At 39.4% G+C, this 17,825-nt stretch overlaps 1 protein-coding gene across 1 annotated transcript in view; it reads left to right on the top strand.

Annotated features, from left to right (window-relative positions):
* The window catches only part of EYS (eyes shut homolog), an 872,029-nt gene that overhangs the window by 744,033 nt on the left and 110,171 nt on the right, over positions 1-17,825 (top strand). Inside the window, exon 40 of the mRNA XM_056343434.1 lies at positions 1,409-1,629. Coding sequence (XP_056199409.1) covers positions 1,409-1,629 — 221 coding nt within the window. The remainder of the gene's footprint in view (positions 1-1,408; positions 1,630-17,825) is intronic.

Below are 17,825 nucleotides of genomic sequence, written 5' to 3' on the forward strand. Positions count from 1 at the left end.
GCTTAAAAATCATGGTTGTAACTATGCTGGTTTATAGCTTTGTTAGAAAGGGGATAAAGTCAAGAGATATGAAATGCATTCAACAAGTGCTGAGCCACTATCTTTGAATTCCTTCCAAATGAAAAGTCTGATTTGATTTTATCTGTGCTCTAAAAGAAGTAGGGTGGGGGTTTTTCTTTCCCTTCTACATAAAAGACGTTGTAAGTAGAAGAATATCTGACAGTATTCATGTTCATTGCATCTCCAGATTTCACTTGAAATCATCAGCAACATAGCTGCAGGACTGATAAAAGCAATACAGGAAACAGCAAAGCAAGATCATAAGAGATGTGTGAATTCCAGATAAATCAATAGGATGTTTTCCTCCTGTTCCTAGTTCTTTAGAGTTGATGTGTGAATATGATAGTGAAGGGCCCCTTCACTATAAATTATGTCTTCACATGTTTTACACATACTGTGATATATTTTTTATTCCATTGGTTTTTTCCTACTCAATTTGAATTGGCTAGGTTTCACCCTTTTTCTGGATTGATGGTGTCATACAAATAAATGCAAGACAGTGTGATATGCTTATTATTATTTTTTCAATTCTTAGTGACAGACAAACTTCCTTAGTAATGGAATGTACGAATAGTGAAACCCCATGTAAGAACTCCAGAAAGTCAGGCATCAGCTTGAGGAGTAGAATTCACGTTGCTAAATGAGTCACAGATCCTTTATATGTAATGGTCAAGAGTTTGACTCCTAGGTCAGATAACATAGGAAATACCATAGTGAGCACTAATCTGATTTGGTCAGTCCCAGTATGAAATAATTGTGGGTGTTTATGTGACACCATTATAAGAATGGTCTAGGCATTTGTGGCTCTAGAATTTGCTGCCAAAAAAATTCCTTTTATCTCTGGGCTTCAGTATAGTGGTCTGTTTTCCATCACTCATCCAAAAAAAATTAAGATCTTTTTTCTGTATTCCCCTTACCTTGGGGTTCTGTACGTCCCAGATCCTATAGAAAAGCTTTATTTTCAAGTCTACAGCTTCTCCTGTGTTCCTGCACCAACTCTCAACCATGATTGTAAAACTCATAGTATAGAATGAGGAAAGCAATGAGGAAACCTTACCATGTTCATTGTGGTTAAGGCTGGGAATTCCAATTTGTGTTTCATGGGATGTATGGTGCTTTACACAACTGAAGATATGCAAGCACATTAAACCACTCTCTTTGAATGGATTAAAAAAAAATTAAATAGAGAACCACATTTTTAAAAAAGAATCCTTTCACCAAGTATCATAGTTTTTGGCCAGTTTCAGGTAATGGCTGTTTCCTTTATCTCTAATTATTATTCATTCATTGCTTACAGTAACATCACAAATCACATTATTTTCTGATGATTCTTTTTTTGTTTCTGCAGATCACCTTTGGATCAATCTTCCTTGGAAATGTTCCTGTTCATGAAGAAGTTCATCAATGTGCTGGGCAGATACATGGCTATAAAGGATGTGTTAGGGATTTTCAAGTAAACAACAAAGAGTTGTTCATCATAGATGAGGCTCTTGGAGGGAGGAATGTTGAGAACTGCAATGTTCCGATATGTGATTATCATCCATGTCGCAATGGTGGGACCTGCACTAGGTAAGAGTTACTTCTTTAATCATTTTATCATCTATTTATACTCTGTGGCTGGTAGGTTCATCCTTAATGAGAAATAATTTTCTGTGGAATGGAGTAATCATTTTGTGAGTCTTTTGCCTTGATAATGTTAAGTAAGAAATATGACATCTTCATGCCTAACCAGAGAGGTTTTATACTTTACTTTATTTGCTTACATGAAGAGTTATAAAATGTAATTCTATTGCCCTCATGGCATATATATTGGGTTGCTGCCAGAATTTCTTTGCGATCAACTGGATCAGTTCCACTGCAAGGCTCGGTGACTAAATCAGACTCTTTGTATAGATAGTTCGGACAGAAACACATAAGATCTCATTCTTCTGTCTAACAACTTTTCATCTTACTAGGCCTTGTACTCTCACATATCTTCATAGTGTGCTCCTGGTTACACAGCATAGGCCTTCATCGTCATGCTGTGAAAACAGTAACAAGTAGTCAGCACCTTCAGCATGTGCGAAGAAGTATTGTCAAAGAACCTTTGAAAGTTAAAGTGCATCATGCTGAAAGAGGAAACGGGGTCCAAAAGAGACATAAGCTAAAAGCACAGAGGATGATGGTTCAGTTCAGTGATGGTTCAATTGGAGCACAGTAACTTTTTAAGTCATAGTATCTTGATCATTGTCTAAGGCACTCAGCATTTAGTAACCACATTTCTATTTAAAACTGATAGAATTTGTGAAGTAGTTGCCATGTCTATTGTAAAAGTTGTACTTCAGCTTTAAGGCAAATGCTGAACAGAATATATTCTAAAGGTTTTTTTAAATTCTGGACCACCGTATATTTCTTAGGTTGAGGAGACCTTGAATTTGGGGTGCTTCTGTGCCTCTCTTGATTGATGTGAGCACACAAAGAATACCAAACAAGTTTTTGATCATTAAGTCTTGTTTGACTAGAGCACAAATACAAGCAAGGCAACTTTATGAAAACATACACAGTTTGCTGGTGAAACTGAGTGCGTACTTGGGAGTAATGAGTCTATATTGCCTCTGCTGTTCCTTGCTATATCTCTGTCATTCTACTGATTGGTCTGTATTCTACCATTATGGAATACTTTTTCATTTAAAGTTTTGCTCTTGTGTAATGCATGACCATTGGATTTGTTTCCTGCATTTCTGCTTTCCAACTGCTGGCCTCAGTCATTTACAGAAACACTTTTGTTCTGAAATGGGTCACTGCTCTTCAGTCCAGAGGAGTCGTGGAAGATTGTGCATGTGCAAACCAGGGATAAGCAGCTCTATAGAAGCATGTTTTTCTATAGCAGCTAAGTGATTCTCAGAGATCACCTCCTCCAAGCCCAAGAATGATCCATTCCAATGAGCAGGAAATAAAGTGCCAGGAAACCTGCATGGATGAACAAGATGCTCCTGACAAAATATCAAAAGGAACCATACAAGAGGTAGAAGCATGGCCACATGGTGTGGGAGGAATATAGAGAAAATATCCAAATACACAGATACAGGGTTAGGAAAGCCAAAGTCCACCTGGAGATTTCTCTGTCAGGGGGCATGCAGAGCAAAGCCAAGTGCTTCTACAAGTATACCAGCAGCAAAAAGACTTGGGAAAATGCTGGATTGCTGCTGAATGGGGCAGGTGTTCTGGTGACAAGGGATCTGGAAAAGACTGAAATACTTAGTGCCGCCTTATGCCTCAGGCTTTATTGATAAGGCTTCAATTGATTAGGCTTCAGGAATCCTATTCCTCTCAGATCTGTAGGATAAAGTCTGGAGCAAGGAAGACTTACACTTGGTGGAGGAGGATCAAATTAGAGAACATGTACGCCAACTGGACATGTATAAATCCATGGAATCTAATGTGATTCACACGAGTGCTGAGGGAGCTATCTGATGTCATAGCAAGGTCAACCCTGATAATCTCTGCAAGATCAAAATGATTGCAAGAGGTTCCTGAAGACTGCCTTCAGGAAGGGGAAGTATGAGGATCTGAGGAACTACAGGATGGTTAGCCTCACCTTGATCTGTGGGAAGTTGGTGGAGAAAATTATTCCCGGAAACTGTTTCCATACACATGAAGGACAACAAAGTTGTTGGGAGTGATCACCGTGGATTTATGGAAGGGAAATTGTGCTTAACCAACCTGATAGCCTTCCACAATGAGGTGACTGGCTTGATGGATGGGGGAGAATACTGGATGTTGTTTACTAAGCTTTAGGAAGGCTTTAGCACTGCCTCCCATAAGATCTTTGGTGACAAACTTATTACATACTGGCTAGATAAGTGCACAGTGAGGTGAACTGAAAACTGGCTAAAGGGCAGGTTCAAAAAAGTCAAAGGATCAGCAACACAAATTCTACCTGGAGGCTGGTCACTAGCAGAGTACCCCAAGTCTCAATATGAGATCCAATACCGTTTAGCTTCATTAATGATCTACAAGATGGGACAGGATATGCCCCAGAAACAAGGGTTAATTATGAAGCAAGGAGGAGTGCTTGGTGCACCAGGTGGGTCTGCTGCCATTCAGAGAGACACCAACAGGCTGGAGAAATGAACCACAGGAATCTTGTATGGTTTAACAAATGGAAATGTGACATTGAAAATTTAAAAAAGGGCATTCAATAACCCCAGGCACCATTATAAACTGAGGACTGACTGGCTGGAAGGCAGCTGTGCAGCAAAAGATTTACCAGTTCTGGTGGACAGCTAGTTGACAGTGAGTCAGGGGGGTACCCTAGTGGACAAGAAGGCAAAACAGCATGCTGGGGTGCATTAGAGAGAATGGGTTAAGGGAAGTTGTTTTTTCCCTCTCTTCTCACCTGGCTTTCTGGTGTTCATATGAATGCACATACATTATTATGTCAGTTCAGAAACTGTCTATATTTAGTAAACATCACCTTTCTAGAAAGATCTAGATGCTGTGTTTCACATCCAAGTTCTGCATCTCTGATTTCAAATGGTTCACTTAGAATCCAGTATGCTTTTTCAGAGGTTATTCATCTTAGCTGTCAAGACTGCAAACAAAAACTATTACAACAGATTACCTCTTGGGATTTGGAGGTCTAACTTGGATACGTTACTAGGTAGTGGTCTTTAGAGAAGCAATTTCTGCATCCAAAAATCATAGAATCGTAACTTCATAGATTCCTAGAATGGTTTGGGTTGGAAGAGACCTTAAAGATCATTTAGTTCCAACCCCCTGCCGTGGGCAGGGACACCTTCCACTAGACCAGGTGGCTCAAACACCCATCCAAACTTCCACGGATGGGGCATCCACACCCTCTCTGGGAAACCTATTCGAGCGCCTCACCACCCTCACAGTAAAGAATTTCTTTCTAATATCTACTCAAAACGTACCCTCGTTCCGGTTAAAGCCATTGCCCCTTGTCCTATCACTGCAAGCCCGTGTAAAAAGTCCCTCTCCAGCTTCCTTGTAGGCCCCCTTGAGGTACTGGAAGGCTGCTGTGAGGTCTTCCCAGAGCCTTCTCTTCTCCAGGCTGAACAACCCCAACTCTCAGCCTGCCTTCAGAGGAGAGGTGCTCCAACCCTCCCATCATCTTTGTATCCCTCCTCTGGACTCACTCCAGAGGTCCACATCCTTCTTACGTTGGGGGCCGCAGAGCTGAATGCAGTACTGCAGGTGTGGTCTCACGAGAGCTGAGTACAGCAGCAGTATCACCTCCCTCTACCTGCTGGCCACGCAGCCCAGGATTCAGTTGGCTTCCTGGGCTGCAAGCACACATTGTCAGGCCATGCTGAGCTTCTCATGCACCAACACCCCCAAGCCTTTCTCCTCAGGGCTGCCCTCTATTCATTATCTGCCCAGCCTGTATTTTTGCTTGAGATTGCCCAGACCCGCATGCAGGACCTTGCACTTGGCCTTGTTGAACGTCATGAGGTTCATATGCACTCACCTCTCAAGCCTGTCAAGACCTCTCTGGATGGCATCCCTTCCCTCCCGAGAGTCAACCGTATCACACAGCTTGGTGTCATTTGCAAACTTGCTATGGGTGCACTCAATCCCACTGTACGTGTTGCTAACAAAGATGTTGAACAGCATTAGTCCCAGCACCGACTCCTGAGGAATGCCACTCATCACTGGTCTCCACTTGGACATTGAGCTCTTAAGCAGCTATCAAATGCAACCATTCAGCCAATTTCTTATCCACTGAGTGGTCCCTACCTTGAGTCCAGTTTTCTGCAGTTCAGAGACCAGGATGTCATGGGGGACAGTGTTAAATACTTTTCACAAATCCAGGTAGATGACATCAGTTGCTCTTCCCTTATCCACCAACGCTGTATCCCCATCATAGAAGGCCACCAAATTTGCCAGGCACAATTTTCCCTTAGTGAAGCTGTCCTGGCTGTCACCAATCACCTCCTTTTTTGATGTGCCTTAGCACAGTTTCCAGGAGGATCTGCTCCATGATCTTGCCGGGTACAGAGGTGAGACTCACCAGGCTGTAGGTTCCCAGGCTTTCCTTTTTTCCCTTTTTAAAAATGGGAGTTATGTTTCCCCTTTCTCAATCAGTGGGAACTTCACTGGACTGCCACAGCTTCTCAAATATGATGGATAGTGGCTTAGCAAATTCATCCATCAGTTCCCTCAGGACCCATGGATACAGGTCAGGTCCCATGGACTTGTGCACTGTCAGGTTCCTTAGATGGTCTTGAACCTGATCTTCTACAGTGGGTGGTTCTTCATCTCCCAATCTCTGCCTTTGCCTTCTGCAACTTGGGCAGTGTGGCTGGAGAAGCCAATGAAGACTGAGGCAAAAAAAGTCCTTGAGTACCTCAGCCTTCTCCATATCCCTTTTTCCCTAGTCTTCCTTTTATTGCCAACATACCTATAGAAGATTTTCTTCTTGCCCTTAATGTCTCTGACCATCTTTAACTCTGTCGGGGCTTTGCTTTCCTAACTTGATCCCTGGCTGCTTGGACAATTTCTCTGTATTCCTCCCAGGCTACCTTGCCTTGGTGTCCTGAAGGTTTATTTTGTCCCTAATGTGTGCAGTATTCCCTTTCCTGGAGAATTAAACATACATGAGAACAGACTGCTCCATCTCTGTATAACACATTATCAAGCAAATCACTTCTGCTTTGCTGAGAAGTATGATAGATCTAAAAGATTCCCTTCTTGTTAAGTTGTCTACCTATCTGCACCAATTCCTTTTTTGTATTTGCAGAGGATGTAAACAGGGTGGGAAGCTGGGATGCAAATTTGCCTCTGCTAGCAGCCATTTTTCAGAAGTACTGGCAGACATTTTACACAGACTCAACCTGACAGAATGCCAGGGTCAGAAACCTCTTTGGGGAATGCTTTGGTTTGCTGCATACCAATTCCATTTTCCACAGGTTTGAGCAGGTTGAAGATATATGGGAAAACAATCACTTGTATACCTCCTGATCAGCCTTGGTAGGTCTGGCTCCAGAACCTCTTTTATCTGGACCTGACCAATCCTTCAGGTTTGTTCCTCTGAGTCTGTTGTCTTAAGAGCTAAGTCCAGTGCTTCAGTGGGTGAAGCATTTCCTGAAAGGAACAGTGAGAGATTCTGTGCTATAGAATCTCCCTGTACTTCTTTCCAAGCAGTGCCTGCTAATACTAGGAATCTGTTTACTAAATGTGGGTACTGTTTAGTAAATGGACCAATTTTAAGTGTGTTTGGCTTGTTGTCACCTTCCTTCTTCAGTGCTTTGGTTACAAACATCCTTTGGTACCTCTTGTAGCTGAAAGATAGGAGTAATCTCCCCCCGCTCCACTGTAATTTCTTACTTGATTACTTACTTGATCATCAGCCTGTCACATCAACTTGGCTCATACCATGTCGTGTGTGGAGCAGGAGAATTGAAGAGCCAAAGGAGGGCATTTTGTGTGTAGGTTATGGGGAAAAATTTCCAGGCTCCAGTTCCAGTGTTCAAGTGGTGCATGTGGACTATACAACTGTTTTATCTTCAGATGAGTTTATATTCATGAGACTGCAGCCAATGAGAGCCATAACTATGGCCCATTTGCATATTTATTACTATAAAAAAACTAAGTTGGTTTTTAAAAAAATAATCAGATTAAATAATCAACAATTAGACAATTCATATAAAACTATTACTGACTTGTTTAAGACTTCTGCCACTTGTTTCGATTACACTGTTCAGTGGTAAAAAAAAAATTTCATCGCATGTTATTCTTCAGGTTCTTGGCAACTAATTAGACCTTTTGCTTCTGAAGGGACTTGAAGTATTACATGGTGAATATCTTAGCCATGTTTTATAATGAATGATGAGCTTTATAACACATACTGCTGGGCATAGACAGGTGTGTTTCATTAAGAAACATTTTTTACAGTCATTCTTAAAAGAAAGTTGCTTGCCTTTTCTCATCATCAGAGTACAAAAATACTATTGTATTGTTCATATTATTAATTACAATAGTTATGCAGAAGAAATTTATTTGACAGAAAGAATTTTTTTCTTTGTGTTTTTTGTAGCAAGAGAGAAGGATTAGCAGGCACCTAGGTTTCAGATACAAAATTTCAGGATGCAGCAGGGGCCACCAGCTCCCTGTCATCTGGTCGCGCTGCATCAGGTGCTCCCCAGGGGTCCATCAGGGCAGGGCCTGTCAGCCAGGGCTTGTCCCACCACCCAAGCCAGGAACAGGGCAGCCAAGGGCATCGATCCACTAGTGAAGGATCAGGATCAAGACCAAGCCCAGTGAGGGGAACCAGAGTCAGATACAGCCCTGAGATGGCCAGGCAGAGCTGTGGTGATGGGACAGGCTACACAATTACCATTTTGCTGTGAAACTACTGAATGTATCATATTATGGAACTGGAAATCTCTAATTATTTTCATTCTTTTTAAGTTAAGATCTGCTCCAACTTAATATGAGAAAAAGTGTGTTATCTAGCTTCCATTTATTTGACTAAATATCTGTCTGTGTATATGACTGCCATGGTTTAACCCCAGCTGGTGACTAAGCCCCACACAGCTGCTCACTCACTGCCACCAGTGGGATGGGGGAGAGAATCAGAAGGGTAAAAGTGAGAAAACTCCTGGGTTGAGGTAAAGACAGTTTAATAGGGAATGCAAAAGCCACACATGCAAGCAAAGCAGAGAAAAGTATTCATTCACCGCTTCCCATGGGCAGGCAGGTGTTCAGCCATCCCCAGGAAAGCAGGGCTCCAGCACGCATAGCAGCGACTTGGGAAGGCAAACGCCATAACTCTGAATGTCCCCCCTTCCTCTTTCTTCCCCTCAGCTTTTATTGCTGAGCATGTTGTGATATGATATGGGATATTCCTATGGTCAGTTGGGGTCAGCTGTCATGGCTGTGTCCCCTCCCAGCTTCTTGTGCACCCCCAGCCTCCTCACTGGTGGGATGAGGTTGAGAAGCAGCAAAGGCCCTGGCTCTGTAAGCCCTGCTCGGCGGTAACAAAAACATCCCTGTGGTAACAACACAGTTTCCAGCAGAAATCCAAATCATAGCCCCATACTAGCTACTGTGAATAAAATTAACTCTATCCCAACCAAAACCAGTGCAATAGGGCAAAAGCCATGCTGTTTCAAGAGCATTTAAATATATGCTGTATCTGATGAGTGGTTCAGTAGAAATCTATATTCTTTACAGAGCCATTGTTTTACTAGTTTTTAAAAACAAAGTACTCTCCTATGTAAATGCTCTACTGCTTTTAGACACAGAATTGCAAGTTCTCTAGCTCTTTTACTGCACTTTAAATCCATGCTAATGTAGAATTCCAGAGACTAGTTAATTTCAGAGGAAAAAAATGACAACTATTCAGTAAACTTAGAGTTTGAGTGTCACATTGTTCTATGACAAATTTTGTGATTTCAGTGCTCACTGGATTTGAAAGTATATGTTTGAAAAGGACATGGAAAGATTAACCTAGGGAACTCTTATTCTGTGTGGTCCCCTGATCATATGAGCCAGATGTTGCAAACTAAGCTTAGTGTTAATTAAGAAGACACATCTGTGTGTGGGAAATAAACTCATAAAATTACTTCACTAATGATTTGACAATTATGTCAGCCACTACACTAGTACTGGTTGATTAATACATTTGTTTAAAATTGTATAAAGACTCAAGAAGATGTAAACATAGACAAGTTTAGCTTTTATAGTGCAGAGTACAATTTCAGAGTTAATTGCTCCCACAAACAATCATGTTTCCAGTGTCTCAAACTGTTCTCACAATATTTATTCTTACTGTTGTTGTTCTCCATGTATTGGTGCAGCAGATGGGTCCATTAATGTTAATCAATTAACCAAGACCGAAAAATCAAACTCAATTAGCAATAGATTTCAATAGGCACACTTATCTTCAGATTTCAACCACCACGAATGCTGTAATAACCAAAAATACACAAGGAATGTAATTTTTTAATTTTCATCCCTCGATAATGTAAGAAATACCTTCCTGGACATGTAGGTCACATTCAGATGGTACACTTTCAGCTATAAATAGGAAAAGCCACAACTGAAATCATATTTCAGAAACAGTTTTCTGCATGCTGGGGCATCACATATTTCTTCTTAAGCCTTAAAGAACTGATCACCAAATGAAAAATTCCATCCAAACTCCTAATTCCTAAATCCACATACAAATTCCTAAAGTTCATTTGCTAAGGTTTTGAATGCCTTTTCTTTAAGTTATAAAATGAGTTCTAGCTTAGCTTTCCTGTAAGTTAAGTAAATTTTATAGCTGAACTTGGTTAAGTGATAGAATGCCGTATATTATAGGTACTGAGAAGACCAGGTGAAGTGACTTAACAAAATTTGTGGTCTTTTCTTAGTATATATCCTCAATATTATTTAAAATAAAAAGTAGAAAAAGCCATTACAAATATGACTGGTTTTAGAAAAAAAGAAGGAGCTCAGACTGGAGACTTTGGAAACACTAAAAGGTTCCTTTCAACTTTCTTTTTACATCTCATTTTCCTGTTCAAAGGGCAGTCATCCTGAACCTTTCCCAGATCACATGCCAGAAATACTTCTTGTGCTTCCTTGTGCCCATAAACCAAAATGCATGTTGTGTCAGGTTTTGGCTGAAAGTATTCGTCGAAGGGTGGGCTTTTATGCCCTTATTGATGCTTTTCTCACATTTCTAGCACAAACCTGCAGCTTGCTTCCAGCTTGATTTGTGTGTTGAATTAAAGATAAAATTGTTACATGAGAATAAGTGCCCATTTTCAAACCAAGGAGTACTGAAGCACCTCCCAGAACTGCTAACAGCATTGCAGGCCAAATTTTTAGAATTGTTCATGGATTTTCTATCTGCTTTAGATGTAGGTGTTTCTGGGTAAGAAGGGAACTAGATAGTCAGAAATAGCAGAACTGATCATATTTCAAGAACTTTTTTATAGATCTGTTTTCTAGACTGAGACTCAAGCCAACATATTGTCTAGAACATCTCTTTGTTGGGATTTTTACAAATCCAAATCCTAGTTAGCTTCACTAAGATCCATATTAAGTCCAGAATTGATGTTTTAAGTTCCACTGTATTCAACTCTTGCAGAAAGATAAACCAAACAAAGGGATTAAATTTCTTTTTAGTTGATTTCAAAGGAAGATGATTTCCAGGTGAGGGTTGTGTATTTTCAGAGCTTTTCAGAATTTGTAGCATATGTAATTCTGTAGTACTGACTTGTATGAAGAATACAATCTGCTTCCTTTTAAAGTGCTGGGTTTTGGGCAGATCTGCCAATACAAAGGATGCTTAGATGTTTTAAAACTCCAGAAAATGCTGGTATTATTATAGTGATTCATGCTTGCACACAGCATTATTTAGGAAGATTAATTTCGGGGCTTGAATTTTTTGTATCCTGTACTTTTACTGAGATTATTTATCTAGTACAGATGGAATTTGGTACTTATGAAAGAGATTCACATTTGGAAATCCATTGTTTATTCTAACGTTTACTTCAAATTGGTCTGTGGTGAAGAAAAATGTTCATTTGAACTTATTTCCAAACTGTTTCATTTTTCTGGCAGAGAGATTGTTCAGCATTTCAGATTCCACACAATCTTAGGAAAAAACAATGCCATTCTTAAGAAAAATTTTTCACGTAATTTTTGAGAGGTAGGAAAGATAATGCCATTGAGCTTCTCAGAATGAACAAAATCCTGTTGGACATGCGGTTGTTACATCATATATTCACAGGAAAGTGAAGTAAGCAGAAGAGAAAATTTCATCTCAAATTTTCCTAACACTAAGTATTAACAAATAAAGAATTCATTTACCCATGTTGATCTCTGTGGTAAAAGGAATTACATTTCAATTAAACCCCATATAAAAACTCTGCATACTTTTTTTCTGAACTAAATACATTTCTCCCACTTACTGAAATTTTAACCCCACTTCTTGCCCTTGAAGTTTAGATGATAGCTAATTGCTCTAATCCACAATTGTGTTAGGATATCTATTTCAAGACTAGATTAAATTAACTAGGTGTGTCTCACTCTTGACATCAGAAAGAGATTCCCATTTTAACAAACTTTATTTTTAGACACTTTATCCCTCTGAGTATAGTAGTATGGAGAAGAGATTTGACTAAGATATCAAAACCATGGTCCATTAAGCTGGCAGTGTTAAGAGCTGATATTTCAGATTTTGGGCAAAACATCTGTATATCCCCTGGAAAATGTGCGATGATGCTGTATGAGGAAATAGCAAAATATGAACTCATAAATACTAATGGATAGACTAGTATCCAACGTTGTTCTTTTTATTTAAACTTTTAAAATATGCAACTTCTTTATTAATGATTAAAATATAGTACGCTCTTCAGAATTTGTTTCAGAAAATCATTTATTATAGAAGTATTGTTGAAAAAACAAATTCTGGCAATTGAAAAATAATCCAAGCAAACAGAAAAAAATAATGTTCAAAGAATAAACCTTTCTCTGTTTTTAATTTAGAATCATAGAATAGTTTGGGTTGGAAGAGACCTTAAAGATCATTTAGTTCCAACCCCCTGCCGTGGGCAGGGACACCTTCCACTAGACCAGGTGGCTCAAACGCCTATCCAAACTTCCACGGATGGGGCATCCACACCCTCTCTGGGAAACCTATTCGAGCGCCTCACCACCCTCACAGTAAAGAATTTCTTTCTAATATCTACTCAAAACGTACCCTCGTTCCGGTTAAAGCCATTGCCCCTTGTCCTATCACTGCAAGCCCGTGTAAAAAGTCCCTCTCCAGCTTCCTTGTAGGCCCCCTTGAGGTACTGGAAGGCTGCTGTGAGGTCTTCCCAGAGCCTTCTCTTCTCCAGGCTGAACAACCCCAACTCTCAGCCTGCCTTCAGAGGAGAGGTGCTCCAACCCTCCCATCATCTTTGTATCCCTCCTCTGGACTCACTCCAGAGGTCCACATCCTTCTTACGTTGGGGGCCGCAGAGCTGAATGCAGTACTCCAGGTGTGGTCTCACAAGAGCTGAGTACAGCAGCAGTATCACCTCCCTCTACCTGCTGGCCACGCAGCCCAGGATTCAGTTGGCTTCCTGGGCTGCAAGCACACATTGTCAGGCCATGCTGAGCTTCTCATGCACCAGCACCCCCAAGCCTTTCTCCTCAGGGCTGCCCTCTATTCATTATCTGCCCAGCCTGTATTTTTGCTTGAGATTGCCCAGACCCGCATGCAGGACCTTGCACTTGGCCTTGTTGAACGTCATGAAGTTCATACGCACTCACCTCTCAAGCCTGTCAAGACCTCCCTGAATGACATCCTTTCCCTGTCATTTAGGCAGTATAGTGGTTGTTGTATTAAAAATGTCTTTGGAAAAATCGATGTTTTATGTTCTCAGGTCCGCAGATTCAGTATTATCTTTAGTGTGAAAAGTAACATGCTGAAAACAATGTGCAAGCTGTGCACAAAATTTGTTAAGCATGATGAATCAATTCCTTTGTACTTAAACCAGAGAAGCTGCCATAGCTAAAATTTTAGTCTGGGTATTGAAATACTGCCGTTTTAATACCAGTCATCTTAGAATGTTTTGACTCAATTCTCAGAAATACTATGTAACATGATTTTTGAGAATTACAGCAGAACCAAATCAGCATTTCTAATAGCTTTGATTCCAGAAGAGGTATCTTATTTGGAGAAGCTTTAAAACACAACGTAACAGCAAAATTAATTGAATAATGTCCTTTTCCGAGGCCTTTGGGATGTTTATGTGTATATAGAATACTCAAAACACTACTCATACCTATTTGTATGTAGTATTAGTATGTAGAAGTAGTGCACAGATTCTTAGAATTTCTCTTCTTTCCAAATCCTGACAAATATTATAGCTGGTACTGTTTGTTATATGTTTTATCATGTAGTACGTGTATGAAGAATGACAAATGCGCCATATTCTTTGTACTAATGGTTTTCAAAAATTCCTCAGAGATAATCCTTCCAGTGAAATGCATATGTTTTCCATAAGTACCCCCTTATATCCTCTAGCTGTTTACTGTAAGTTATCACAATAAAATTACAAGGCTGATACTGGAGAAGATGAATAACGCACTATCTGTAATATATGTTAGAACATTTATTCCTTTGCTGCTAACCTAACATATGCACCTACCTACTAGTGATAGATTTCTACACTTCAAGCGATGAAAATTACATAAGAAAGACAAAAATTGTGAAAGTTCAGTGCTGACTAGCATGGTTGACTGGAGATTGAATGGCTGAGAATATCACTGTTCTGAATCCCTGTTTGGGGGAGCTTATCATTGAAAGGAACAGTGAAGTTTATCTGAGGCCACATAACTGAACTGATTTTGATTATGGTTTAAAGAAGCCTTCTTCACCTTTGGGATCTTGTTGAATTCGGGAACATGCTTAATATTTAAACAGAATTTGGGAAGTCTGGATGAGATACCACCTTGATACAGAAGGTTGCTGTGTCACCAAATTTGGTTTTGTTACTTTATTTCTTTTTCAGTAACAGCATTTATTTAAATTTGCTTTTTAGAGAGGTAAGAAATGGGTTTTTTTTTACAAGTAGCCTATGTTTTTTTGGATTTAGAAGAACCAGCCAGCTTTGTGATTATGTGTACAAATAAATACAAAAAGTGGTACCCACATAGTCATGGGAATTTCGTGCTCTGTGTGCATGCATATAATGCATTTAGATTAGTCTTCTTCCAGCTAGCCAAACCTAGCTAAAAGAGCTTTTTGGGAGGAGAAAGACAGATATAGAGGAGGCATTCAACCTGTACCCAGAGTATCCACAGGTATCCAGCTGACTCTTCAAAGGCAAAGGTAACCTTGCTAGTACCCCACTTTTTCTCACTGTCTGTTGACATGCATCAATATGTGCATGCTTGTGCAGACTTCCCCACAACTGGTTCCAGTTATTTCAGAATAAATATCAGTCCTAATTTTTTGAAGGTTGGAATGTTTTGGCGTTTTTTGACTAGGTAAGAATTACTGAAGTTGTTTATTACTCTTAAGTGGAGGGGAGCACAGAAGATCAATATGTTATTCATAAAGAATCCAGAGATTTAAGAATTATCGGGTGTCCTGCTAGAGAATTAGTGCATCCCTCTTCAGAAAAGACTGTCTTGGACAAAAAAGTTTAAGAAACACTGCTCTTGAAGACTGATTGTCTGAAACCTATAATAACTTAGGAGATATGAACATAAAAGAACCCTAGAACCACAAAAATTTGAGGTTCACCAGGTTCACATATGTCCTTCACCAGGACCTTCCTTGGGTTACCTCAAATCATAGTAGAAGGGGTCAGCACAATGCCTAATATGGGTCCATTGGCATCTTCCATAACACATGGAACCATCTAGCATTGCTGTAGACTAGTTGTGGGAAAATAAAAATCATTTCACAACAACCTTGAAAGCTAATGACATTATTTTCAATAGTAGTTATCTGTTGTCTATCTTGTTTATCTATTGTTATCAATACTGCTCAATTACCTATCTAGAGCTAGAATACTATATTACTAAATAAAAAGTTCTGCATAGCTCTAAAAGTCTTAATGTTTCCTTTAGGGACATACTACTCTTTTTAGTAGTTGTGTTTGTATTATTACCAGACTTATTAGTCATACCCAGTTAAAGTATGTTCTTTGTGTGCTTGTAAGAGTAGGGCTGGTATTGCTTCTTCTCTGCTTCAAAATCTGAGAGTGCTTAGGAGTTAGGAGTTGGCGGATCAGGGCAGTCAAGGCATGATCTGTATTACTCCACAAGGCATGAGAGTTCAGTAAGGGGTGTTGTGTTCTCTTGTATTCAGGTCACCTTCTCAGCATGCCCATCAATTTAACCTTACTTCATGCTCTGGAAATTTTATCTGGCTTGGAGGTCAGCGTGTGAACTAGATTTTTTCTGACATTGCCTCAGCAAGGAGTCTTATGGACGGCTAAGACCACATTTCATTGCTTTGAAGATAAGCTACATAAAAGACTGACCATGCTGGTTCTGGTATTTCTTATCATCTTCTAATGTGGTTGTGACATTTGACCTGGGCCGTATGAAATAGTCATAAGTTCTTGGACAACCTACTCATTTATATATATTAGCATATAAAGTACTTTAACGGATAGTTTACTTTGGTGTGTACATAAAAGAGTACAGAAGTGCTAGCAGTTTCACATCATGTCTCAATAGGCTGTAATATAAATGAGACTTGAGTTCTGAAAAAGCCCAGTGAGAGGGAACACGTCAGGAATCCCGCAAGGTGAAATAGCCCAGACAGAAAACAGTTGCTTATCATATGGAGTATTTTTTTAAAGTTATTGAAACTGCCAGTTATAAGGGCTCCTCTGTGCAGCACTGTTATTTACATTAGAGATCTCTCTCTACATTACCCTGCAAATTTTCTCAAGATTAAAGAGGGGTATGTAAGCCTTCGGTTCCAGAAGTTCTGGTCATGACATCTCTTTTCATAGCCTTTGAAGCTGCTAATAGAATGTAAAGTTTCATAACTTAGTTACCATGTCATCACCTTTGCTGCAATCATCAGTAATTTGTGAAGTGTGAGTTAAATAACTATGTGGGAACACAGATACAAACAGATGTGGATGTATATGCACTCAAACAATTTAATTATATGGTGGCTATAGTTGTGCTGTATGTATTATTCCTTTGTTCATAATTGCCTTCTCTTTATTATATTAAGGAGTTTTATAATATATTGTTGGTGAGGGTGCTAAGGGCAGTTAGGTTTATTTTGAATCTCCCCCAGCTGTACAGATGAGGACACCAAGAAAATAGGTAAATCCCCTACAGACATGCAAACTGGAGTACATTGGGAGTGAATACTATTAATGAAATATAAATGAACAGCATTTGTTCAAGATGCAGTTGTCCTGTAAATAACTTCTTTTTTTTCTATTTTTTCTTGAAGACAATCTTAGCCCTGCTTTAATTCACAGTGTTAATTTAATTTAGTTTCTTCTGAATTATTTATATCAAGGGTCTGGAAAAACCAGAGTCACTGTAAAATACACAGAAATATGCTAGAAAATGGTATGGCATCAATAACACAGATGTTCAACCTAAAAATATTCTTCTCAACAACAAGGGTTTTTGAGTTATTAACAGCATTTTGAACACAAATCTTCAAGTAAAGCATGAAGACTGCTACTATCTGTAGGCGGAAGAATAGTAGGATATAATATGATAGTATAGCATCATTATATTTCAGTTGTCAGACTCGCCCAATTATTCATCCACTTTCCATTCTGTAAACCATTTTCAGAAACAGTGCAGTGTATTTCCAGGCTGGAAACCAAGCACGGTAGTTCATTAACCCAAAAATAAGCTCTTTCCTGGATACCTTCAGGGATTAATTATGGACTTCACATCTTACCAAAATATTCAGAGATTGATTTAAATCCCAAAATTCAAGCTAAGGCTGTTTTCGTTATGTTATTTTATGTAATCCAGATTTTTTTTTCTTGGCATTCATTAGTATTCATGATATTACTACATGGATCTGAGTCACTGCTGGGATAAATACACTAATGTAATGGAGAGAATAAACTATTTAGAAAAGTCTAGGGTAAATTGGACTGAAAATCATTTGGAGTTAAGAACCATTAACAAATAAAATGCGTATTGAAAGGTGGCTAGCTTTCTTAACCTTTTCTTAGCTTTCCCCCAAGCAGATTTCATGGAGAAGTTAAGGTGAATGTTTGCCAAAGGGTTGGAATCTCCCCTTCTGCTTAAGTCTATACACAGTCTGT

The sequence above is a fragment of the Falco biarmicus genome, chromosome 6 (assembly GCF_023638135.1).
Source record: "Falco biarmicus isolate bFalBia1 chromosome 6, bFalBia1.pri, whole genome shotgun sequence".
Lineage (NCBI taxonomy): Eukaryota > Metazoa > Chordata > Aves > Falconiformes > Falconidae > Falco > Falco biarmicus.